Genomic DNA, 27,178 nt, shown 5'->3' on the forward strand with positions numbered 1-27,178 from the left:
CGCGCTTGGTCTCACATTTCCATCGTTCTTGTTATCAATCGCAAGAATACGATACCGCTCGTCGTGTATCTGCCGACATCAGTGTTTTTGATTAGATTATAATATTCCCACTAAGATTTTATTTGAAATGCACTTATTATGTGATTGAATTTGTATCTTTGTTGTTTGAACTATTTTGTACAGATTCTCGAATCTTCCTCTAATGGAAAGAGCGAATTACATATTAGGTTCTAAAATTGTTACAAAAACCGAACTGATGAAAAATAATCAAGCATTGTGTAGACAATTTTGTGAGCTCGAACTTAATGAGTATCCCTAAGGATCGTTCATAAAGTGATCTGAAACATGGGTGTTTCCATGAGTAGATAGAAGGCATTGTGCTGGCTGGGCAGGCGGAGGAGCCGCTTGGTTTTGTTGTTCGTGGAAGTCGGGCTCGCAGGTGGGCGCTGCGCCGAGCGCGGCCGAAGCCGCCCGAGCGCGCGCTGCGAGCCCGAACGTCGCAACCGCCGCGCGCCCGTTCCCGTCGCTCAGTCAGCCATCGGCCTCTTTGCTGAGAGCTTGTCTGTGTCGCTGTGACTTTGACAGTTGTTATCGTGATCGTGTGATGTTTTCGTATCGGAACTATGGTGTATCCCCATGAAAATGTGGAGTGATTTCCAGGTAAGTCTCTAGAATTAATATATATTGTTACGGTAACTCGTCCCTGTAAGTTTAACTCAGTTTCTCTCACATTTGACTTTGGCTGCAAGAAATTGTCTTACCAAAATGTTTGTTCTTTTTCCAATATTTCGGCATTTCGAACTCGAAATCAACGGAGTCTATGTAAGGACAGGGTTTAATTAAGTATTCCTTACCTTCCGAAAAGATTATTTAGATATTGTTACATATTTCACAACTTGTTGAATTTTGTTCAAATTTGTGTCGGTAGTTTTAGCACGTCGGGCGTTTAAGTCTTTTGTATGGTTAGAGGACAGTTTAGACAGTTTCCGTAAAATATTAGACTTTATCTAATAGTTTGAAAGTTGCGTTTTTTACTGTTTCTACAATTTTTTTTTAATTTTGACTTTATTTATATTTATCTCAATTTCATGTGCTATTTGTTATACCCACTTAAATTTTTTATACAATACAAAATAATATAGTAGTATTTTTTGAATTTAATCAATTTCTTTGACATTGCTATTATGACATTCAATTTGTGTACGTGTCCAATATTCTTTCATAATTCGATGTTTCTTGATATGTATAAGTCTGTGAATGAATGTAATTAATGTTTAACTATCAGTGTACTAAATAGGGTATTTAAGGTTCGTTAATTGTTGTCATCCCATAACTTAATGAGTAATTTATTGTTAATTAAGTAGTTTTGGACAATTGAGTTTTTGTCGACTTTTGTTTTGAAGACGCGCGCCTTTTTTCGTATCTGACAGCTCGCGTTTCCGCCGACCTGTCAAACACCATGTGATAGATAGAAGGGCGCATTCGTCGGGTTTTAAATCAAAGCGCTGTATTCGCCTCGGATCACGATAACTGCGACGCTCGAGGCGAGCGAGAACTCGTCACAGAAATACGTACGCGTGTCCGTCTCGCTCGCACACGTAGCGCTGTCTCGCTCTGGCGACGGGTGTTTTTGTGTCGAGTCGAGCTCGGTCGGAGCGGGTTTTTTGTCGGCGCGGCGCGAGGCTGCCGGCGCCGTTCGCTCCCCGACTCGGCTGACTCCACATTAATTATCGCCGAGTTGGCCAGTGCTATACAGGCACAATACTTTCTATATGATATTGCAATATCTTATTTCGGATTGTTTTTGCAGAAAGTTAAGAGTAAAATAATTATTCGGTATATCAGGGCGATGATATGAGTTGGGTCCTGTGCGGGCCTGGCAGCGAGGGGCGCGTTGCCATGGCGACGGCTGGGGCGCCCCGCCCAGCGCCGCCTCTCTCTACTTATTGAGATTTACTCCTAGGGTCGGATCACCAATGGCCACTTCACTCTGCCGCCGCCGACTCGTCTTTTCCCAGCACTATGCGACCTTTTTACTTGATAACCATATTTTCTATGAGAAATTCGTTTGATCACAATGAAGCTGTTCTGGCAGAACTATTTATTAATTTTAGATCCATCCCAAACAAAGCATTTCTAAACTTTTTCTCTTTGCATTTAAAATTCTATTTATTATATGCCTTATTATTATTCTATTTATTATACCCAGTATATTAGTATGGGATCGTTTAAACGGCAAAAAATAAATTATTTGCGCTAAGGCAAGCATGACTTGAAGGGTTCTACTTACCTTGATATCATGGACCTAGTACCCATGTAATAGACTATAAAGGCATATAGCTAATATATTAATCAAAGTCAGATGCTCCGTTCTTTTTTAAATAAACAGTCGTCATAATATATATTGCTAGCAGCTATATATTGCTAGCAGTTATTTATCATTTTGCATCTACAACGTAACCGGTGGCGCCATCTGTTGAAATCTTGTAACACTACTCCTTTAACAAAATTTGGATACATACTTACTAAACTGTGTTACTAATATAGGTACCTAGTAGATTTTTGGATGCGGAATGAAAAACCTAAAACAAAACTACTTAATTAAAAACATGAATGACTTCATCGATAAATTGCAATCAATTGTATCAAAGTATAGAGAAGATAATGCGCCTTTAATATCGCCAATATATCAATATAGCAATATGTCAGATATATGAAAAATAAATAGGTATATTATTTTTCATATATTTGCTATTCCTTGCTTGAAAAATTTGTAGATTGTTATGTATAATAATCATATTATCGACAAAAAGGCTATATACGATTTGATTCAAATTCAAAATTTTCAAATTAAAATTTCTTTATTTCAACTTAGGATGATATTGTACGATTGATATTGTATTTACTTGTATACTTCTTGACGTCAAAAATGATTTAAAACTAAGTCTACTAGTCTGATATAGTCAAGGCTCCAACTGCTATCCTAAAATTTCCAGCGGACTTTGCTCTGAAGTACACCTATGTAAATCTGTCGACGTAGCTAGGCCTACGTTCTCCCTGGGGCGTGTGGGGTGTAGGGAGCATGCAGGAATGCGACTTGTTGCAACCGTGCACAAACTATTCACAACTATCTTTATCATCTGTGGCACAGCTGATCGAACGAAAACATTCCAGCCAGTTACATCGACGTTTCCAACGGCGCCCTTTGTTTTTCGAAGAACTATTGTTAGACGATTCCGTAAACTTCCGCGGTGACCTTAGTTCAACTGAAACTAATGGAAATTATTATGTGAGAATATAATGGTCTCCCTAATTTGAACAATCGTTCTATCGCGCGTCTTCTTCTCCCACACACTGCAAATAAACTTTAATACATTTATAAAATACAATATTAGTTGCCATTTCACTGATGGTTTTCGTTAGTAGAACAACGTGAATATAGATTCTGTTTTGTTTATAAACCTAAAATCATTTTCGTCTAGCGGACGAACGTTGAACTCGAGCCAGTTTTTGTTGAAAATAGACAATAGTAACGTCAGTGTGGATTTTCTTTTAAATGAAAATTTAACATGGCATAACAGAATATTTTGACCATAATTATATTTCACTAGCTTTTGCCCTTAGTTTCTGCCGATTAAATTATATACCAAATCTTTCTTCATGATTATCTTGATCTATTGTTTTTTTGTATTTATTTCAAAACGATAAACAGGATGAATGTGAATTTCAATTATACCAGTTGTTTTGAGACTATTTTGGTAATTACATAAACTGTCTTTAAAATCGTCAATATAAAACAAAAACATTTAAGAGGTTAACAAATACTTTCGTCTATTTTAAAGCTTTAATATAATGTACTACCAAGAAGAACCAAGTAGGTACAGGTAAAATCTGAAGTCACTTAGTGCGAGAGCGAGACGCTCACTCACTATGACGGGGCACTTTGCCGACGGGTGCGCGTTGAACATACACAATTTTTTTTCAGCTTATCCAATAAACTAGTCGATTTATAACAGTCTTAACTTTCAAGTAAATACATAAATAAACATTTACAAACATTATTTTAAGTCCTGTCATAATTGTACTTTAAAAAATTGTCGCTGAAAAAAAAGACGTTGTAGCACTTCGCAGGACTCGTAAACATGTTGTAGCAGCCAATTTCGTCTACAAAAATTATGATTTTAACGTATCTACTTTCATCAAATTTCATGTCACTATCAAAAGAAACTTCTACTAGTATAATGAGAGAAAAAATAAACTATCTTGACATCTTTATTTTCATAAACTTTTATATGCAAAACACGAACGTTTTCGGGTCAAAACATTGTATGACTGAGGGGGATGTTGTTAAAACATTATGACAGTAAATGACGTCAAAATATTATTCTTCAAATAACACAGGTGATAAATATTCTTGCCGCTTCGTTCGGGTTTAAAGTAAACTATTTTGCACGTTTTATGACGTGAAGAATGCTGCGGTGCGTCGGCGCCGGCTCTCGGAGTAAATCTCATAATGACGTTGTTACGCTCCCGCAAATTAGCGTTCGTAAACAATTGCCACGTGCCGTAAAAGTAATAGTGAACACACAAATGAATGAATTAGCCATAGCGTGACGTCACCGGCGAAGACACGCATAATAATCGCTTATGCAAACGAACCTAATTATGTAAAGCATTATGAACCGCCAACTTGTTTTGACATACGCTAACGACCAATTATATGCCCATTGTATGAATCAATGAACTTGAAAGAACACAACAATATAGGGCGTCGACTTCGCCTTTGATGACGTACACCTGTTTAGAACTACGCAAATATCAGGTGTACGGATCGCATTACAAGTAGATTATTATTTATATTATCTGTGGTTTGGCTTGACGACAGCGGTGTTTACTTTTTGTGCTTATCTTTTGTAGTATTTGTGATTTACGACCGTGAAGATATTTGAGGCGTTTAAATGTTCGAACAACTTAAATAAAAGTGTGGGTGATTTAGATTACAAAGTCGTATGATATGAATGAACTCTTTCATATGTGTAAAAGTTAACTAGTTCAAAATATTTTATAAGTAAATGCTTAAACTTATAACTAATACTTATACTTATAATGTGGTATAGGGTATTTTATTTTTAATACAACACATATTATCCTATTTTCAACTTTAAATAATATGTATTTAGTCTTCTGGATTCAAACCTTTGTTACATTATTTCGTTATAAAATGTTCAATATTTCCCCACAACTTAACAAAAAACCAAATATAGAACACATACACCGCGTAATTCGCATTTCTAAAAATATTTATTTGCTGTGGCCTCGACGTGACCCAATTATGTCTCCAATAAAACAATATGGGGTCATTGGCCTCTCGTTACGGCTATGTAAACATTACAGTACACGAGACAAGCTGTCGCCGATTATTTATGTAAATCCACGTCATTGTTCAAGCACATAAGTGTTTTATGGCCGGATTTTGGCGGTCAAGTTCAAAGGCGAAAGTTCAACAATGATTCTTAAAGTTCACTATGTCCTGGCTTCCTGCAACTTTAGTATCGGAAACTAAGTTGTAGTAGCTTTAAAGTTTGTGCTACGAATGTTGTAGAAGCTAGAAACGACATAAACTCTCCTGTAATAATTGTTAATTCATTTTATTTCTGCATGCAATTGAAAAACATCCATGACTAAAGATTATTTAGATTGGCGCAAGCTGCATATGGATAAGTTTGATTTGTGTCCAAAAAATGCTCGAATGAAAGTTTAGCAATGTTTGGGTAGTTAAGATCAAGTCTGTGAATCAAGTAAATGTAAGAGTGTAGTAGTTTGATTTATATGTGTTTTTTCAATTTGAAAAGCAGACACTATGTCTGAACCGCACAGTAAAAAAGGAGAACAAACATTTACAGAATTTATTAGTAGTCGTAATGTTTGTAAACAAAGTTTTACTACGGCATCAAGTAGCGTAAAATCTTGTTTATAATTATGATAATAGCTTTATTAATAATACCACTACAAATCTATTTCGTAGGTAGTAACCATTAATCATTTATGAATGAATGTTATTATTATACGCCAACCGGTCAACGATATCAGAATGATGTAAACGTCATTTTATAATCATAAGCTCATAAATAAACATTGTGACGTAGCGGGGCGTCTGCGCAGATCGGAAGCGAGCCAGGAAACAGCACGCAGAAACTATGCGAGCATTATGTAATGTTTTGTTTGACATTCGTCCACGGCGACACATTTAGTGCACGCATTAAGTGGATCAATGAACTTGAGGCATTTGTTGTTGGTATGACGCAACGATCGGCGTTTGAGTGAGATTAATGCGCGGATTATGGCACGCGATACATTTCAATTTACGTTCCGTTTCATTCATGAGTCGAGATAATGACGACGTAGGTACTCGTTCCGCTCGTTTATTTGCTTGTCGCCACTTGACGACCGCTCACGTGCACTTTACATACTGAACTCGACCTGCCATCCGCAGACTGTCGAAGGCCGTTTTAGATCCATAGATGTTTTAGATCCGCGGCAAGATTGTTTTCGCGATGTGAGAACCAGTCGAGGCTATGACCGTCCTTGCTGACGGCCGTAAACTTAGGAAATGTTTACTGAAGCCGCGTGCATCACGTGTGTGAAATACGACCGGCACAGGAAAGATCGTACTATTAACTACAAGTTTGTGCTCAAGACGGAGGGGCGAAGGGAGTACGTCTTCACCCATTGACGGTTGAAGCTCCCCGCGACACTTTCACTGCTCCGTTATTGCAGTTACTACGCGCCTACTGTGCACCAGTACCTAGGACGAGGGGGCCACCCCATTGCATTCTCCCCTAGCCCCCGCGCAGGGCTCGCTACAAGGGTGCATGATTTACAATTTAAGAATACAATCTTCTCTAACGCGATCTTCTCTTAGTTGTCTTCATAAATCATTTGGGACAATAATTTATCGTCATTTGTTGTATTAAGAGCTCTTTTTGTACTAATAGAAAGAAGTGTTTTTAAAATCTTACAACAGATCTTTGTCATGTTTCCTACAGATGAATTAGTCTTAGCAGAGGAAGAATAGGTGCGAGTTGAAAAGTGAATCGATTGGGGATTTTCCCAATGAAGTTCACCCACGACGTATCACGATCTCATCTATCTCTAGTCTAGACGGCGGGCAGTCGGAAGTGGGGCAATGTCAACTGTGAGGGCTGGTATTATTTGCGTAGCCGTATGTGCAGACTGTCGAGTGCGAGGAACTCGGAGTGACAGTGACGAGCGGTCGCGTCGGGACGGAAGTTTGTAAACAGCGTCGGCCTTGCTCCCGGACGCGCTGCACCGCGCTAGTCACGCACAACTGATACCTCTGCAACAACACTTTCTCGATATATATGAATGAAAACACCGATAATGAATCCCACTCGACCGTGACAATCGATTCGATTCAGATCAGCGAAGACAGGTGGATCATCCGTAACGTATTTTATCACATCATACACCATACTATCTTTAATACAGATACAAAAGTAAAATTGGAGTTCGCACGTGCTCGACGATAAATATTTATGGCCTCGCCATTACCGTTACGTTTATTTACATTTTATAATAACACTTAATACCTATTACGAGGTGATTGACACCACACGTCTAGTTATCGAAATGTGTAATTTGGAGTGTGTCATCGTTTCAATTGCATAATACATAAAATATCTGTGAGCGGAGGTAAAAAACCTTGTAATGCGTGTTTATGTAATGTGAATACGGTAGGTGTGAATATTTTGTCCTAGCTCTGAATAAATACAGTGTAGTTGAGTCAGTTGTAGATGAATGGCAATAAACACTTTGATTTGAAATGCAAGTTTTTGAAACTTTGTCATTTCATGGAATATGCGTTATCCACCAAAGCACCAGGCTGCCGGTAGATCGATATAATGAGGTTAATTTTGACGAACATCAGGCGCGGTTAAAACCAACGAGAAAATGTAGGCACAAAACTTGTTGAGTTATCTCTCTGTTCTCCTCTTTATTCTATAGCCGCACTGTCTATCGGCGCTGATTGATGGGCGATAGATAGTCGCGACATTGAACCCGTTGCACAACAAATATATCTAGTGCGGACTTCCGCTGTGACGCGCCCGTGACGTTCCCGAGCTGACGTAGCGCTGACGTAACATTATTCTTTTTGTTTACACTATAAAACTCTATTTACATTATTGTTCGCGGGCTCGCCTCTTTGCTTTACGACTGGGGCTATGTTTACCTGAATTCGTGATGCTGTTTCCGCTATGTATTGGCCTTTGTTTTACGCTAATCAGCTGTGTTTTACAACTGCCTCTTTTTAATCGTTGAAAGAAAAAAAGTTCATTCTCACTTTTAAGTTTCATTTTTAATAAATTATTTGTTATTTTTCGAGCCTGTCGCGCGAATTCTTATTTGGACTAGACTTGAAACTTTTGAAACTTAACTAGAAGGCTCCCGGGACTAATCTCCTAAGTGCGTAGCATTGGAAGAGCGGTGGCTGGCAGAGTATCGCATCACCCAGGTCGGGGAGGGGGTTCATTAAAAATTCATTCTTATTTCGTAGCTCTTCGTAATCACCCGCAGGAGGAGGGTCGGGAGCAAAATAAGAAAAGTTAGAAGAAAAACTCGTGTACTTTTATATTTTCTTTTATTTCAGTTACATTCAAACTAGAATGGTTGTGATTGTGACAGATATCCTACTAATATTATAAACGCAAATGTTTTGTGAGGATGTATGTGTATTTGTACGAATATGTTAGTTACTTTTTCACGCAAAATCTATTGGACGGATTGTTATGAAATTTGGTACATGGGTAGAATATAACCTGGAATAATATATAAGTATAGGGTTCTCGCTTCATCCCGAAATTCATCTTTATCACGGGAGCCGAGCCCCGGGGCGCAGCTAGTACCTAATCTATATTTGCACATATATTTTGACTACAACTCTTGCTTTATGAACTGCCTATGAAATCATGAATAGCACTTCCGTACTACTGAGGATGAAACATCATGAAGAAACTTGCAAAAATTAGCCAGCATAAAGCCAGTTAAGTACCATTACAACATAAGGATCCATACATATAATTGCAGGGAACATAATTATTTTTTCAAACAGCAAAAAGGAAAGAACAGGATATTCTGTATTAATCTTATTTTGTGATCTGGGGCGGCACGTTTCTTCGTTATCTAGTGATTTATTAGTTCAGAATAAAATGTATTCGATTAATTTTTTCGTACAATACAATTTTTCAAACTTTTATTTACAGTTTGACATGCTTTAAATATTATCCGATGAATCATGATTTTGAAAGATGTCTTTGGGATTATCCAGGACAGAGGTAAGATTATATAGCCCGAAATAATTAGGCATTCGTCTAGGAAATTAATTAATTTGCATATATTAAAGAGAAATAACTCTCCAAACTAAGCATTGTTATCACAATTTCGTTAAACTTTTACACCTTTCGATAAATGAAATGCGATGTCATAGACTATCCATAATTGGATAATTACAGTAATGTAGTAGAGTGTGTGGGTCTCGACATATTTCTCTGTTGGGCGGGTGGGAGTCCGCCCTGACACCCCATCCGCCCCATCGAAAACCCCTACCATTTTAATCACATTTGTATTTCTGAAAACTCGAATCTTGATTTATTTTATCATGCGATAGGTAGTTAGGGAAATGTTAGGAAAGTGTTATATTAGTCTGTAAATTTTAGATTTAGGTTAGGTTATAGAATATTTCAGCGCACTATACGATGCCGTGTGTTAATTTCTTCATTTATTTCTTGATGTATTTGCTGTTCCTTTCTTGTTCAGTTTTTTTCTATTCACTCATTGCATTAAACGTTTTCTACTTTTTATTCAAGTAGTGCATCGAAAATCATACGAAATTCATAACGACACCATATAGTTTGGTTTTAAGATTTTTTTCGATGATATATTTAGTAGCCACTTTTATAACGATGAAATTCGAGGGTAGGGGTAAATGTATAGAAAATTCGACCCCACCTCCCCCCAGTCCCAGGCAGCCTCCTCGTAGTCCTAATCTCCTTTCTGCCCCTAACCAGCTCCAGTCTGTGACGTCACATCTCAAAGGTTTTTGGCAATGAAAAAATGATAAAGGACTCTTGAATTTACCAGCCAGCTTTATGATTGCAAATCTTTGCAACCCGCTTTGTAGGTCATTGCCTCGAAGTAAACATTTAGTTACTAAGCAACTGTTTAAACAAGTTACTTGTAAACTAATCAATTATGTCTCAAGAAAATGTGATTACAATTACTAATGTTAGAATGATCTATTCAACAATATTCAGATTGAAGGTGGGCGCTTGTTCCCTGTGAGTTAAGTAGTTACTAAAATGCTAAAGAAATCTCATAATTCTCTACGGCAGCGATATCCGCTGATGCTGAAAATGATGTTGTCTCCAATGATACGTGACGTAACAGGCCATAAATAAAGAAGCGCGATAAAGATAACAATTTTATGTAATAACGGTTCTAAACAGGTTTGTGAATGGGACGCGTGCGGGGTGCGATCGTCGCAGTGCACGCATCAATCAGAATCAGCTGATTGCTGCTCGTTTTCCTTTTCATCTCGCACTTGATGTAATTAATAGTACGCCGCAGGCGGCGCCTCCGCCGTCCACTAACACTACTGACTTAACCGTCCTACACAATCGTACAATTTGCCATCGTGATGTTATTATGTATGAACTATCTTTGATCTCAGTCTAATCTGGTTCCGACTCCGGCAACCCGCTCATCTCTATTTTTTTATTTGGCATTGTTATTATTACTTTCGGTTGTTGTTCTCACGTGGGCACGAGTCGAGTTATGTCATGCACTGTTAACAATAGTGATTTTCGCTCGTAACCAATTGACAATGACAATTGCAATGGACCGCAATAAAGAATCGTGTTTGTGAGCCATAGCGTCCTTTGTTCAGTTATGCACACGCTCTCTGAAACAGGTGACGGTTTACGAGCTACTTAAAGAATACCGTCGGAATTCATTGAAAAAACGTAAACATTTCTTATGAACAACATTAGCCCGCATAATAACGGGGCGCCCGTATACGTGTCAATTATAATCTATAGGAACGCCCTTCCCCGAATAATCCGCCGTCTTGTTCTGATCTGCAACAGAAAATTATATATTTTTTACAAAGTCATGTTGAGCAAGAGAACGTGTCGAGAACGGCGACAGCGTATCGGGCCGCTCGGCACTGGATTTCTCATACGTCGTGGTGTTGTAACCGCGGCTGGCATGTAGCAAGACGGCGGTATCGAGCACAGAGAGCGGCACGTCGGCCCCGACAGCGACCGCTGCACTACACCTCTCCACCACCACGCATGTGTGGGTGACGTCAACGCGCCACTTTCTCCATACTTTCGTCGTTGCTGTTGCGCTAAAAAAACTTAACTTGACTAGACGAAACGATGCGACGTCGCACGCTCCGGCGCGCGAAACGATACGGAATTATTGTTTTCTACGCATACAAACGGCGTGCGTGATGGTTGACGAGCGGTGAGCAACTCTCCCTTGTTCAGGCACAGTCGGCAGCGTGCTACTTACAATATAAAACTCACAAAATTATATTCTTAGTGAGTTAGAACTGCCTAACAGCATTGTCATCGATCGCTAACACTAACAAAAGCACGCAAAAACCTTCGTCAACATGTCAATTCCTAAGTCACTGCATAGTAGACTTACTATACGAGCTTTAATTTGCACCAAAATATCGAACAAGTAAAATCCATTCGCTGCCATCGCGCGCCTGTCTAATTAAGCTCTGTCATAGACTCTTCGAAGGCTCTATTACGAGCTGCTTCCAAACTTAGAGCTACTATAACGCATTTGATATTCAATCAGAAAATGTTGCTGGTGGAGAGTGGATTTTATGTGGGGGTAGTAAGGTCGATATCATGAGGGTGGAGCGGATGGAGTTCGTTCGGTGTGACAATTACGGCGATGCGGCCCGCCCGCGCGCCGCGCCGCCGCAATCGATAGGCCTACGGGGCGAGGCGGGCGGCGCGGTCATTACTTATGCAAAGCAGCATCGGCAATGGCGCTCACCACGCACCAGCCCCAGCGCCACCGACCACTACTTCCACCACTAATATTGACCTTCGATTAATCGACCGGCCTTTCAGAAGACTCTTCTGTCCACAAAGAAGGCTATATAGGTACATATAACTCAATGAGATTCCAAAGTTTCATTTCATCAGAAAGTTTTGAAAGGGTCCTAATCTACCATGGGCTAACAGAGTCGACCCATTACCGAAATCGGGCCCTGGCTTTGTGTGCTCCCTCGGCGCGGCCCTTCACTGGTGGCAGGAAGGGTCGCCTCTCTGACTTTTGTCTTTCGCTGTATTCAACCCAATGTCGCTCTGCTACAATATTATCAAGGGTGCCTAGAGCACTGCTAGTTTTTTCACCTTTTCACTAAGTAAGATGATGTTTTTAAAACTAAAATAAATGGCGGTGACAGTGTAACTGAAACTATTGCTATATATAGAAAAACTTTGTTCGATTTACTTTAATCTTATTTCCAAAGTAAATTTGTATCCATTACAAAAAAATATGTATTTGATAATATTATTAAAGTATATGACAATACTCCCAGAAAAGCCAGCTTCAAACTCATTAAAAATACGATATCAGTTCTAAGATGGCTAGCCAATGATGTCAGAGCTATGCTAAGCTCATGAAAAAGCATAGCCGTCAGCAGCTCCCGCGATAAAGTTTTCGCGCGAAAACTCATTCCCGCGCTTTATAACCTGCGAGTTTCGAACGAGGAGGGCTGAGTTGTACATAAGCTCCCTCCCAGCCACCCTGGTATATAATGTAATGGCGCGGATCACTGGACGAGACGAGCATTGCTAGCTAGCGTTTGGCCGCGGCAACACGCGCCCGCCGCTCTACATATAAAGCATCTAGTTACGAATTCAATGTTTTGTTATCGTTCATGGTCATACGACCTGACTACGTAGAATGATTGTCTGTTTAAATATTCTTACCCATAATCCAATATAAAGATTTTTGTTACTATTCTATAATTAAATTCTGGTACCTATTTTAACTGACGATTTAGAGTTGTATAATCATACCTACTTCCTGGAACAATCTATAATATGATCGATATAGCTGATATCATAATAATAAAAAAGTATATATCTACTTATTTACATAACGAGAAGCTTGCTTGTATCTAAGAAGCCGATAAGATTTTGAAATAATAAATTTTATGTTTCAAAGCCACATATTTCATACCACATATTCATACAAACAAGTAAATTTGATGATATCCACAATTAACGTCTAGGTTTGAGTTGAGCAGTTTTATACAGGCCGATAGAATTATAACTGAATTTTCTTGTAGAACTACTGAAGGAATGTACTATTGCGTTGTTAATACCATATCGCCGTTATCAAGCCTGCCTTATCAGCTTTCAAGGTGACGGTCCGATGTATCGCGGATTGCTTGCTTACCAAGATATCACAATCACTCTTTAGGTTCTTTCGGTGATTTCACAATATTTCAATTTGATTGAAATTCAATGATAATTATTACATTTTTATTTTCCTAGCCAATGCCACTAATATCAAAATAAATATTTTTTAACACCTTAAGTCGATTTGAACAGAGAGTGTCAGCGACGATATAAAAAAAACAAATAAAGAATCAAACTTTACGTTGAAGTTCAACGTGTTGCGCGGGAAAATCTGCGGCAATTATATATAATATCGCTGAGACCACGTGCTCGGTTGACGTTAACAAAGTTTCCGATGCGGAGAAAACTTTGTGACATGTGAGTGGTAGATACTTACAATATGTGCTCCCGCGCCCCGCGCTGCCGTCGTGACTCAGCGGCGCCCTCGCGCGACGTCGCCCCGTCTACCCCCATGGAAAATTTATACCCACCCTCTTTTCAAGAACATTATTTCTCCTACCTACAGAAATCGACCTTACAACCCTCCAATATAGAATATTTTCCTCTGATCTCCTATGTCAAGACAAAGGAGCACGACCAATTTTGTCGAAAATAAACCCTAACAACAGAGGGATATAGTTTGTAATTTATGTGGCAGAGCGACTCACGTGGTACGAAATCGCAGTGGTGACGTCATGATTGTAGGCGGCGAGGGTGGCCCATCAGTTGTTTCTACTTCGAAATTAATATCTATTAAATTGTTTGAAAACTTATACGTTAAACTAAAATCTCTATAAACATTCATCAGTATAGTAGATTGCAATCCATGAACAGGTCTAAGTCATATATAATTTGAAAGAATGATTTCTTTTTTCTATATTCTTTTATAATACATTTTGAGAAATACATAATTTCGCTTCTAATAAAGGATTAGTAAAATGTATTTCTTTGGCGCTACATCGACGTCGCTCAGCCATCAGCCGCTTAATTCCCAGCGTGGTGCGAGGAGGCGCGTCTCGAGAACGTGTGCTCTCTCATCTCCTTAATTCGTCCTTCGCCGCAGCCCCCTTAATTCTCCCTGTTGGCGTAGCTGTGAGGGAGGGCGCCACTCTCTTGTTAACCCGAGTTCGCCCCCCCCTTATTTATGCTCGGCGCGCGGTGGCGGGCGGTGGGCCGTGGGCGGCTAGGGAGACTATATCGATGTTCGTATACGCAATGTGCTTGCTTGTGCGGGTGAATTAAGAGCGAGTCGGCTTTCATTTTGCTAAAGCTTCCACGCTCGTGTGCTCGCCTTTCAGCCACGTTGAGCTGGTGTGCGCACCACCTACACAAGCTGTTGTCGACTCTAATACAGGGGGATAAGGTCACAAACCCTCTATCCGGTCTCGGCTGCCTTCAGCGTTTTATAACTTCAGAGGGTGAGGAGGCGACGGTAGAGTTTTTGTGAGTGGAAGGACTTTTTTGACGTACGTTTTTTATGTTTTACTTGGTTAGGGTTCGCTAAGATAACGATGTCTCACAGAGGACGAAATGCGCTCTCATTGAATATATGTATGTTGGAAATAGCATTGCTGTACCATGAGCAGAATGTGTTTTTTGTCTCATAATAGGCTGTGTGATTAGTACACACTTTTTATACCTATCATCTCTAGTTATATTTCTAATTTATGTTATATGAATAGAAAATAAGTAGGATTATTTTTAAGTATAGTTAAATGAAGTACTTTTGCGAAGGGAATAGTTGAACTATTATTATACAAAGTTTCTTACCGAAGATGGGGAGTGGTGGGTGGCTAAGTCTACGCACAACATCTTCAGAGAAAGTGAAATTTAGCAAGTTCGGAGAAATACAACTGCTGGGTGCCTCCCTCGCCCTCTCAGGACTCATCTTCGAGGGAGGCAGTCGGCAAACGCGGCTTATAACAATTAAGTTTATTCGTTTGCAGGTTTTCTATTTGTTTCATCAAAAAAGTCAAAGTTTAAGAAGTTAGACTAACTCTTCATTCAAATGTCGAATTTCTTAAGGTGATTATACTTAGGTATGATATAATATATGTTTTTTTTAATAAGTCTATTCTTGGAGCTTGAAGTTAAAATGAAATAAGAAATAAAATCTCTCCGCAGCGAGAAAATATGGCGTCATATTTTCCGGAGCTAGCGCTGCCAAATGCTGTTAGAGAAACGTTGCTGTTTTATGGTTGAAGTCTTCGAGTTGCATCTTATGCATGCTGGGGTCGCATGAGCGTTACCCGAATGATGGTTGAACGACCTTTGCTAAGGTGTCGGTTTCGGGCAGGTTATTTAGTGCTGGCAGGGTGGTGGGGGGCGGGGGTGGCTGCCCGGGTCGCCAGGCAACGGCAACTGGGTCACTCCGGGCCCGCTCCTGCCGCCCACCAATTATGTACACGCTCGTTACCGGACACGCGTTTTTCAATCACATCCATATTTAATTGGGCATCGCGAAGCCGGAAAATTTGTTTGAACCGCAATGATTTACGAGAACTTTATTTGAATTGCTCTACATAATAATGAACATATACCTAAATGGCAAATAAATAACATATGTAGGTATGTATATTCGCCATTACGTTAAATCGCAGATTATATCCAAGTTGAGATGCGATTAGCCTTGTTATTATGAACGGCTCAAATGATTTATTGGGATAAATTTATTATATTTTTAAACTGACTTTTATTTTAATTAGGCCTTAAAATCAACTAAGTATAATAAATTCATATTAATAAATGACAAGACATTTCTCAACTTTTCACTATTTTGCCGGTGCTGACTCGTTCGCATATTCGCGGATCTCCCGGAACTCCTCACAAGACAGAACCTGTGCCCTAACTTGTTGCATGGATGCACCGCGGAGGGTGAACGCGGGTGTGGAGAGGGGGTGTGCGGGGCGGTGGTCTGCGGGGGGCGTCTTCATAGTGAATGGGCGCGAGATGTCGTGGCCGGCCGACACGTGCGCGTATGGAGATGCCTTCATTGATAAGCGTGACCTTATCGCCGGCTGTCGATGACGCGGAGATTTCAGCCGGCGCCTACGGTTGCCCTATTCGCACCTATAAATGTTACTTCCTGTAGGAAACATATGACAGAGTGCTTCCGGTTGAAATTCGTAACTGAGATATTAAATGTAAGAACTCGCTTATAGTTACTGTGTCTGTCAAGTCAATGCCTCATACCTAGCAGTTTTTTTTAATTACCTTACCTACCTACTTGAGGGAGGGTATTGATTTTTTTATGCGTTGCACATAGATGCACCTATTAATTGCTACATCTATGGCGTTGCACAATGATGTTTTTGTTCTAATCCTAGCTTTGCTTATGTTAAAGCTGCTCAACATCTGTTGAGTTGAATTCTATTCCTAATGTTGAAAACTTGTGGAATCTTCCACGGGTTTTCAACATTAGGAATAGAATTCAAAAATGAGAAGTGATTTCACAATTAATTTAAATTTATGATAGGTACCTACCTACATTAGGATTAAGCTAATTAAGCTAAAACACAAACTCTCACTTAATTTGAACATACCTATTATTATAACAAATCTGGAAAAGCACATGAAATTCCCACGGTTATACATAAATTTGTCGGGCTGGCTAGTTGACAAGGGCGCGAGTCCTCGAAATCGGAATAACGGCGTCCATTCTCGGAGGCAATTAGCATTTAGTGCGAGCGGCCGGGCGCATAGCAAGTGCAACCTTGACATTGGCCATCGCCCTAATGTCGCATCGATCGCACAAAACATCTCAGCGAACAATAATAGTGTCGAAGCAATGAATGGGCACATTAGCAGAGCCGGCGCGGGCGGCGAGTCATTACGCGCCCCCATTAATCACTGCAACAATCGGCCGATATCTCGCTATTTACAAACGCGGGAGCACGTGTTCGCTCGTACTACGAGTGTATTGACCCATTTAGATAGCTCGACCTTCGCGCGGCCATTGTGAGCGAAAAACATAAAAATAAGTTTTATTGCGGCGTCGTTATGCGTATCGCTGCGGGCCCGGCGCCGCGTCGCGCCCAACAGCTGATCGCGACGTGACATTTTTATTTTATTCGCTCTCTTCCGGGGATTCTCCGAGATACGTGCCAGTGACGTCATTATCTGCCGCGTACGGCCACTGATTTATTATCTGAAGCGGCGGCTCCAGGATCGCGGTGATTTATAAGCCGGCACTTGCACTGTCTCGCAATGTCAGTGTTAAAGTACTTTGAACCGGTCCTGCTCGATAGTGTCAAGTAGAAACACTTGCAAACGACTGTTCATTGTGCAACATTAGGCTACATTGAATAGCATTCACTAGTTGCCATAGGTAAGCATTCCAAAGGTTGATCATGATTCTTACGCGTCTGTTAAGTTATACATGAAAAGAAATCATGGCTAACCACAATATAAAAAAGAAAAGACAAAAGAAGTCTCGCTCTGTCAATAGGCAGATGTAAATTCAGATACACGAACAGAAAACTACACTTATTGCAATTTTAAGACAGATCTTACTCAAGAATTAATTAGTGCTTGTTGAGACGGTCGGACGAGCAGATAATCCACTGCTTTGCCTAGGGTGTCTGACTAAAGATGTGACCGCCTGATCAATCAAATGTTATGTTTACAATAACCAGGAAAACGGATTTGTAGTAGGTACCTATAATAGAATCATGCCGGTTTAGACTTCGTAACGACATCTAGAGAATATTGAGAATATTCGTATACTGAGACAAATAGTAGGTTTTCTTTGAAAAGAGATCCAATTTGAGATAAAGATCACCAAAGCTGGTAAGAGGAAACACCGGAGCATTCTTAATGCAGTAGAGCCGCGGAGTGCGGGCCGACATTCCTCGCGCCTTCGGGGAAGCATGCGTCATCGCTCTACCGACAAAAACTACAATTTTCCCTTTCAATGCATCGAGTGGTCACACCGCAGCCTCATAATAAACGCATAACCCTACTCTCGCACGCGCCACGTACTGTAAACAATGTGTTTCGGGAATTCCCTCTCTTTTTATGCAGGATCACATTCCACGGGGATTCCTTTTGTTTGCTTTTCCACTTGCTCACTCATTTTTTCCTTTTGTTGTTCCGACACCTTGTCCTTTAATGCTATTGATCCAGTTGCATAACGGTACGAGCACAGATTAGCTTTTTTCCTTTTGTCCCGATCCAAATGGTAGAGACACGTCGTGTCTATTTTATTTTAAGCTTGAGACAGAAACTGTTCTAAAATAGTATGGTATTGGTTTTTAAATTTTATATCCAGTGTTAGACATTTTTACCACATACCAAAAGCCTAAAACCTGCTTGAATATCGAGAAGTTCAATTCCGTTTTGTATAGACTACAGAAAAATACCAGATAGTCTTAGTTCTGTGAAATTCAATAAATTACCTAATCATTCAATCTCAAGCAAACAATCGACTGAGAAATTGCCTGTTCTAAAGTTAGATTGTGGATGATATTACTTATATCAAAACTACTGATAATATCAATCGCATAGCAGTAGCTAGAGGCGCGAAATAAAAAGCTCGACAGAAGCACGAAGTGAGCGACTCACCAAACAGGATGTGGGACTGGTTACACGCACACAGACGCAGCTGGGTATTGGACACGAGATGTGGATGAGTGAGTACGGCCTCGCCGTCCGCTCACGGAAATGTGCGTGCTTCTCTCAGGGTTCCCACCGCATGGAAAAGATGAAGGGAGGGACATGATGATAGTGTTGTTTAAAAACTGATTTGCATTCCTTCGTCTACTTGGACTGGGTTAATGAGTTTTGAACCTGTCAAGTAATATTTCAACTACTGTTGGACTTTTGTTCCTATCGATTTCCTCATCATAACTGGGGAAAATAAGTTAACATTTGCTGTAGAAGCTCCAGAATATTATTATTTAAAATGGTGGTGTTATGCAATGTGAAGAGACAACCCTACAAGTCTGACCATCGGGCCAGCGACCACCGCCTCATGCCTTCATCGTTCGAACAACAGCCGCTCACCTCACTACTGCAAGATCTCTAGAAGGCAAAGATCTTAATTCGAAGGTTTCAGATTAACATTTGGCAAAAAATCTTTAAACATAGAATAGGGAATTTATTCCTCAATTGATTTCAATTGAAGAAAAAGAGTTATAGACAAAGAAAAGATGAAAACAGGTGTAGAAACAAGTCGCTCAAAGAATAAATACTTTAGCAGCCCTTCTATGAATGAAATTACGACCACGGATCACGTGCCGTATTGTACGGGAATGGAGAGCTAATGCTCAATCAGTCATACGATCGGTTCTTCTCGATTTCGATATTACGGAATAGCACCACGTCTTCACGCTCTTATAAATTTTTATCAATGAACGCGAAAAAATGAAACAAAAACTTTACTACAGCTATTCTTTCGTTAATCATCGTTAATTCGAGTAGCTACTTGTTTATGTTTTGGCTAATGCCTGCATTATCCATTCAATCGGTTATTTTTATATTATTTATACTTATTGTCTTGATTGATGACTATTTACAGCAGCGATACAGTTACATGGATGAAATAGAAACTTATTTAGAGCCTGAAGTGGCAAGCCAAGACTCAGTCGCAAATTTTTTGGAGTTTAATCCAAATAGATATATTTGTACGTTAGGTCAGTGATGCGTTGGCGATGCACCCTTCGCTATCAACCCTGTCCGTGCGATCGAACTCTGCGCTATAATAACGCTCGTCGGAGTTGGCTGGCAGCGCAGCGTAGGTAGAGAACACAAGGCAGGCGCCCGGCACCAGCGTTTGTGTGTGTATCGTGCACGTGCAACCAAGCGCGCGCACACTAGCCTACCCCGCCCGTCGCACCCCGCACCGCGACGACCCGCGCCCGCCTGCTGACTGCCGGCTCGACATGGCTAGCGCGCTATGAGGCAATGCCGTGCCGCCATCTATTTGGCTCCACAATGCCATAGAAAGTCTCGTTTGACTCGCCTCGCCGCCCGAACTTTTCCTACCTTTTCGTCTCGAGCGAGAGGAGCGATTACTGCACCGGTACGTGAATTTTATTTGAATGCGCTTTCCTCCGCAGCTAGCGCATTTCGATGAATGCAGTAGAATTCTTTATGGTTATAATTTTGAATAAGCATTTACTCCTCGCCTCGACGCTATAGCAAAAAGCAGGACGGTTATAAAATGCCGCACATTCGACCGACTCTAGCGATAAAATAAACGCCAGACATTTCCAAGTTTCGAGCGGAGAGAACGAACGAGCGACGCGTTGCGCATCAGAAAAAGAACTTTACGACAAGATTAGAAAGAGCGAGACGGAGCGGCAACAGCGCACAACCGCGTTCCAGCCAGAGGCACAGAACGGCAACGCGGAGTGCCAACGTCATTTACTAAATTTATTTTCATGAGCGCCAGCGCTGGCGAAGACACTGACTGCTACAGCCAGGGCCCTCCGCGTGATGTCGACGAAACCTCGTGGAATTATCTATTTCTGCATATTGGAACGATTCGCGCACGGTTGTAATTTTTGCTGTAATGAAATGAACGCCAGAGTTGGTGTGCAATGCTCGCTTGCTTGCTATACAATGGAACGGCACGTTTTCCGTGGAGCACAGCGATAAAGGGGTGACGCAAAATGATTATTTGCAGCGTTGCGATGAGTGGTCGCTGAGTCAACGTTGGTCGACAGGCCAACTCGCCCTCTACGGACTATTTGTCCGCAATTCTCGTACACTTCGTTGGCAATATTTTTCTTTAGCAACTGTGCATTCTTTTTCTGTCGCAAGTCACAATCGATTTAGGTCTTGTTAGTCGATTAAATAACATAGGTAATCTATATAATAATCGATTATAACAACATAGGCATCTTTTCGGTTCAGGACAACTATAAATAACTTCATTGATATGGTTGGAATGATCAGAGACGACACGTTGAAGTTCACTCATTCTATTTTAATATTGGTAGGTACAAAGATATTTTGTCCTCTATTTTATGCGGGAACCTTCAGCTATAGGTAGAACTAAATGCAGTTATTTTGTCAGCTTAATAAAAGCCAATAATGCGAATATCTAAAAAGATAGGTACCTACAATACAGATAGGACGCGTGTGCCACCTAATTGTCGTAGCAGGTGCGGCGGCATCTGCGCCTGGTGGACTTGCCTTTAGCTATTTTATTTATTCCCGACGGCTGCATCGCCTTGCATGCCATTCCCTTGCTCGCCTCGTTACGACACTCAGCTCTAGACTTATGAACAGGTAATGCATTCGATGCTAACACAACGAAAACCTAAAAGTCAACTAGCAGCGCTAGCACGTCTATCATTACATTAGCAGGTGTAGACTCGTTTGTCAAGTTCAAAATACCTAATAGTGAAAATTGATATGAAATTATTTAACATTATAACCCAAAAGAAATTTACTTCTATTTTAAACATTTTGCATGTTTTGAAAGGGAAGAATGTGACAGGGTACGGTAAATCCAGCGGCATAGCTTTCGGGCACGAAATTACCTGAGCTCTCCCGGCCGCAGGGGCTGCGCCCCGGGAGCGCATTGTCCCAAAAAAAAAAAACTGAGAAGGGTCGGGTCGGGATACAATAGCGACGTACCCAGGTACCGATCACACGGTCCCCGTATGTTACCTACGTCCTGTTCCCTGGCACATATTGTAAAAATCTGGTGAAGAACTTATTGTTAAGGATTAGAATACAAAACTACTGAGTCATCCTGAAGCACAGAAGTAAATATTCCATCATGTGTATTTTGTCGGTACAAGTAGACAATTAGAAATGCAACTTTACGAAAGCGTCCCAAATAATTTCCATCATTTTTCCAACGAGTACAAGAAGGCACAAAGCTTACGGTACTTTCGTCGCTCGGCTCTGCGTCGACCGAAGAGTTCTCATACGCCCCTAGCTGTAGTACCTATAGTCGAATATTTCGGGGACGGCCCACACACCATTGTGCTACAATGTCTTTTTATCTGACCTTTGATTTATAAACCCGGATATTACAGCAGTTTCATTCATCTACTTTATAGATTTCGAGTTCCAAATGAAATGTAAAATACTCAAAGATTGTACCTGTATTAGTTATACCTACCTAAGTTATTAAGGTGAAAATAAAAATGGCGGGCAGACTTGATCGACCTTACTGTTGTTACCTACCATGTGGGAATCAGATTTTTGCTCCCGACTGTACATGCATTTACTACCTTAATGCTATCTATCAAAAACAAACATTTATACCACAGCCACAGATATGAAAACAGCATAATACCTTACCAGTATGTTAGGTATCAAAACCGGCACGGGATTTTTTTTAATACTTTGTAATTGGGTAGTAACAGGGTAGTTAGTAATTACTTAAGATCACGACAACCAAATAAATTCACATTATCGTGCACTAGAATTTTCCATTCCAAGAAGATCGAATATTTCTGTCGAAAAATGTCAGTGAAGTTTTACAAGTTAGATTTGAAATGTTATGTAAATGACAATGTCACTTTTTTATTCGGCGGTTAGTTCAAAGAGAACAATTTATTTTTACAGCTTTCATAATTTCTTCAGACCCTATCCTAATCGTTCGCATTTGTGGTATTTGCAGGGCTCGGGCGGCGGGTGCGGCGCCAAGCGGCGCGCCGGCTCTCCGTGTGAGGGAGGCGGTAAAGTAGCCCGGTGGGAGGATTCGATAGCGCGGCTAGAAGCCGTGGCCGCCGGCGCTGGCGGCGGAGAGTGCTGGAGAAGCGAGGAGGACGAGCGGCGCGCGTGCCGCCGGCGCTGGTGCGGCGGCTGGTGCGGCGCGCACGACACCATCCGGGCCGAGAACGGCAAGTCCTACCTGGAGCTGGGCGGCGCCGCGGCTCGCGCCTGTTGCGATGGCCGCGCTGCCGGTCGCTGCGCATCTCGCCGCTGCTATCGCGAGAGGCGATTCAAAATGATGAACTTATGTGCATTGAAGTTAGCGCGATTCCGACAAACAGCGGACCCTTCTTTACGGCGGTCGGTGCTAGTGTGCAATACGTTACGTGGCATCGAACGAGAAATGGAAAGAGAGAGTGCGGAGGAAGCACCTTTCGAGCCTGCGTGCGTAACGGGCGGCGTGGCTCGCTGCGAGCTGCTGAGTGCGCGAGATCCGGCAGCCGGCCGCGCGACGCCGTTCCCCACGCCGCCGCCGCCCGACCGAGACTCGGGCTACGGCGACGAGGAACAACGCACCATCGACTGGGGCTCCGTGCTGAGCCTGTCCTCCCGGTCGGCGCTAGACCCCCCCGAGGACGCGTGGCCCGACGACTGGGGCTGGAGCGAGGACAGCTTCGTGCGGCTGCTGGTGCCGACGAGTTAGTGCACGGCGCGCGGGCAGGAGTCGCCCGCGCCGCTGTGAGCACCTGTGATAGGGACGCGCGCGCCGCGCCGGCGCCCGCGAGCTGAGGCGGGCCGCGCGGCTGCGCACCGCACAGCGCGGCCGCGCACACATCTAGTCGGGGGCGCCGCGCCGCCCGGCGCCCGGCTCTTCATCGCGACGACGCGCCACCACGCGTACACGCAGTCAGTAGTTAGTATTATTATAATTGCTAAAGGGAAGGTGCTAGCTTCGGACGTGACGCAGGACTTTATGCGAGCCGAGTTATTTTTGATAGTTTTTTCTTTAAGTGAATTCCAAACAGAAACTGAAGTGACTTAGCTAATGACGTTATCATCGTTTAAATTAAAACTCAGGTGTTTGAAAATTTTGTTGAAATTATTGTGTAATTAATTAGGTAAAATACTATATTTATTATTTCGTTGAAGAAAAAGTGATAGTTTGAAATTATTTCTGTCTTGATATTTTCAATATAAAGTATCTGAACAACGAGATGATTTATGATTGGGTTATAATTTATCGCCTGCAATCCGCTTCGTGGTCAAGTGCTCCTTCAATGTTGACGTTTTACTAAATGTTTTACAATGATTACCTCTTTTAAGTTTATAAGACAAGTAGTATATTGACCACAGTAATAGTAATTATGTTGAGAAAACCGCAAGAAGGAGCACTCGGCGAGCGGCTCAGGCAGCAAGCCAGTGTGTGGACATGTGCTCGGTGGGAAGCACTCCAATCGCTACGCTAGCTAGTTTCCTCCTAAAGTCAAGATCGTGCGATCATGAACAATCTTGAACAAATGTAATGTCTAGTACTTAACTGAGAGCTTTCATAGTGTCACATCCACCTCTCTGAGGCGCATTGTAACTGGTTGTCAATTAAGTAGCCTTACCAGCTGTGACTGTGGAAGTTTCATAGTATCGTCAGGATCATGCATTTATTATTAGAACTTGTGACAGCGCTCTGTGACTGTACTCGTACTTATTACTAACATTGAAAACGTGTTACTTAAATTTTGCCTTTGACTTCCAATGCCTTCCAAGGATAATTTACTCATAGTTATTTATATAATAAATTTTATTTAGACACGAACTAATAGTGACGTCTCATCGACTAATTTATTTTTGACTAACAATGAATTGCAGTTCCTAATACAAAACTAAACTTACCGAATGATAATTTATTAGAAACATCGTTTAATATTATTTTAGACGAAAAGATTCTTGGGTGGCATTTGAGGCGCAAACATGATCTATTTTTTTGTAACTAAAATGCAATTGAGATTTGAGACATCGAATAATTCAGATTAAAATATGTTTACAATAGACAAACAACCCGTGGTTTCTAAAGGGAGAGATCTAGTCAAGGATTGGATTGACTGCTTCTTCGAAATGTGGAGGTCACTTTTCATGGCGCAGTGATGATAAGTTCTCTCGTTAAAACATCGGGTTGTGAGCACCGCGCGTAGAATGAATCTGGCACCATTGGATCTGTGCTCGCTCGGTCGGGATTTGATGATTTTAGATGTAGTCCGCTACTATAGTTTTAACGACTGACTGTAATTGATTTGGCTGAATTGTATGTTTGCGATCTAAATAGTCCACGTGAGCACTCTTCTAATGGCGCCGATTGGCGCTGACAGAACGCGCGACCACGGAATTGGGACTGCATGGACCAAACATACCTAGCACGACTATTAATACAGCAAAGTACAAATTTCAATAAAGTAGGATGCAATAGTGCTCCGGCGCATGTTTGTCCACCGTTGTCAATTACTCAAATATTTGAATTGTGATTCGATAGCTAATGAGAGAAAACTCTATGTTCTTAAATTTAGTGTACATATTATATACGGAGATGGGCATTATGGCGCGCGTCTCGCGGCCTTTGTAAATATATAATGTAAAGTAATAATTTTATTGATATCAATGTCGAAAGCGGGTTGGGGTAGCCGCGCTCGCTCCGTGTTGTATCATACAACCTCTATTCTGTCCATAAACTCAGCAAGTACAGATTTACAAGTTACATATTATGCATTTTAATATAAGACGTCACAAAATATTGCCAGTACAGTTTATAATACACGAACAACTTAGTCATTATAAATATGAGTTCTATGGATAACTGAATTCAGCTCAATCTACTTTATTTTTACGGTTTATTTTCGCGTAGATATTTTTTGTTGAACATGTCCGTATGGTTGGTTGTGATGGTTTACTTAAGTAAGTTAGCGACTCTCCGGCAAACTGGTCTGTTAGACATTTAACTACTTACATATTTACTATACATTTTGTACTAACTATTTTGAATCGCTATATTTCGTATTTCTGTTGTCCGAGGCGATGTACACGTGCGCCTATATTTCATTTTAACGTACTTAAGGTACTTATGATAAGTGATTAGTTTTTTCAATCAGAATATATTTTTTTAAATGTGTATTAACTGTGCCACTGGCAGCAGAGATACGAGCCTGGCGATAGTCATGCTTGCAATTGCGTACAAACAGTTTTTAATGAATCCTCTTCATCCTGTCATTTTCATACTTGTATAAATTGTTAATTTGGAAAACTATGCTCAACACTGAAATGATCGATTGTATGTCTCTATGTGAATTGTGTAAATTTTGTGGTGAGCACTTCTTCAATTGTATAAAAACTGTTGTGGTACTTTGCGCCGAGGAGTGTCTCGGGACAGCCTCGGCGGTGTTGTGTCTTCAGCAATAAGTGACGGTGGTCCGTCGGTCCGTCTTTCCTGGACAACGCTTTTCCAAGAAAAGCTCGTGTCCAACTCATACGTAACTTTAATTACTTAAGTGTAATTACTTAGTGTTTTTCATTGCCATTGGTTACCAAAAATGACAGGATTTTTATTGAAACAATTGTGAATATATTTTAGAAAGAATACTCTCATTAGAAAAATTGTGTAAACAATTTTGAATTAACTTATTGCACATCGAATTGTTGAAACGTTCCTCATTTTAGGGGTTGTTCAAAATTGTTTCTTTAATTGTCTAATGTAAGCTATATAATTGTAATATATTATTGTTTAAGCTGTTGTGTCGAAAATAACAAGAACAGGAATAATTTTGTGAAACAATGGCACAAATAATGAACATAAATATTATATATATTATAGAAACAGAAATGTGGCTATAAGAGCAATTTTTATAATAAATATTTACTGTTGATGAATCTCAGACTTTCATTTCTCAACACAAAATCACATTAAACAACCTTGAATGAAATATTAATCAAAATGCGCTGAAACAAAGTAGAGCTTGCAACTTCGCCTTTTATAAAAACAGCGTAACACGTTCAAAAGACCATCATAGAGTATTATAACCCACTTCATATCTAATGTTTATAGAATACCTCACATGAAATATCAAAAA

General features: G+C 40.8%; 1 protein-coding gene across 1 annotated transcript; it reads left to right on the forward strand.

Moving 5' to 3' along the window:
• The first annotated feature begins 443 nt into the window (after nt 1–443).
• tara (taranis) lies at nt 444–26,985 on the forward strand. The gene is made up of 2 exons (XM_053757869.2): nt 444–660; nt 23,035–26,985. Exons 1-2 carry the CDS (start codon nt 637–639, stop codon nt 23,770–23,772), a joined length of 762 nt encoding a protein of 253 aa, XP_053613844.1. The 5' UTR covers nt 444–636; the 3' UTR covers nt 23,773–26,985.
• Nucleotides 26,986–27,178: the final 193 nt, after the last annotated feature.

The sequence above is a fragment of the Plodia interpunctella genome, chromosome 17 (assembly GCF_027563975.2).
Source record: "Plodia interpunctella isolate USDA-ARS_2022_Savannah chromosome 17, ilPloInte3.2, whole genome shotgun sequence".
Taxonomy (NCBI): Eukaryota; Metazoa; Arthropoda; class Insecta; order Lepidoptera; family Pyralidae; genus Plodia; species Plodia interpunctella.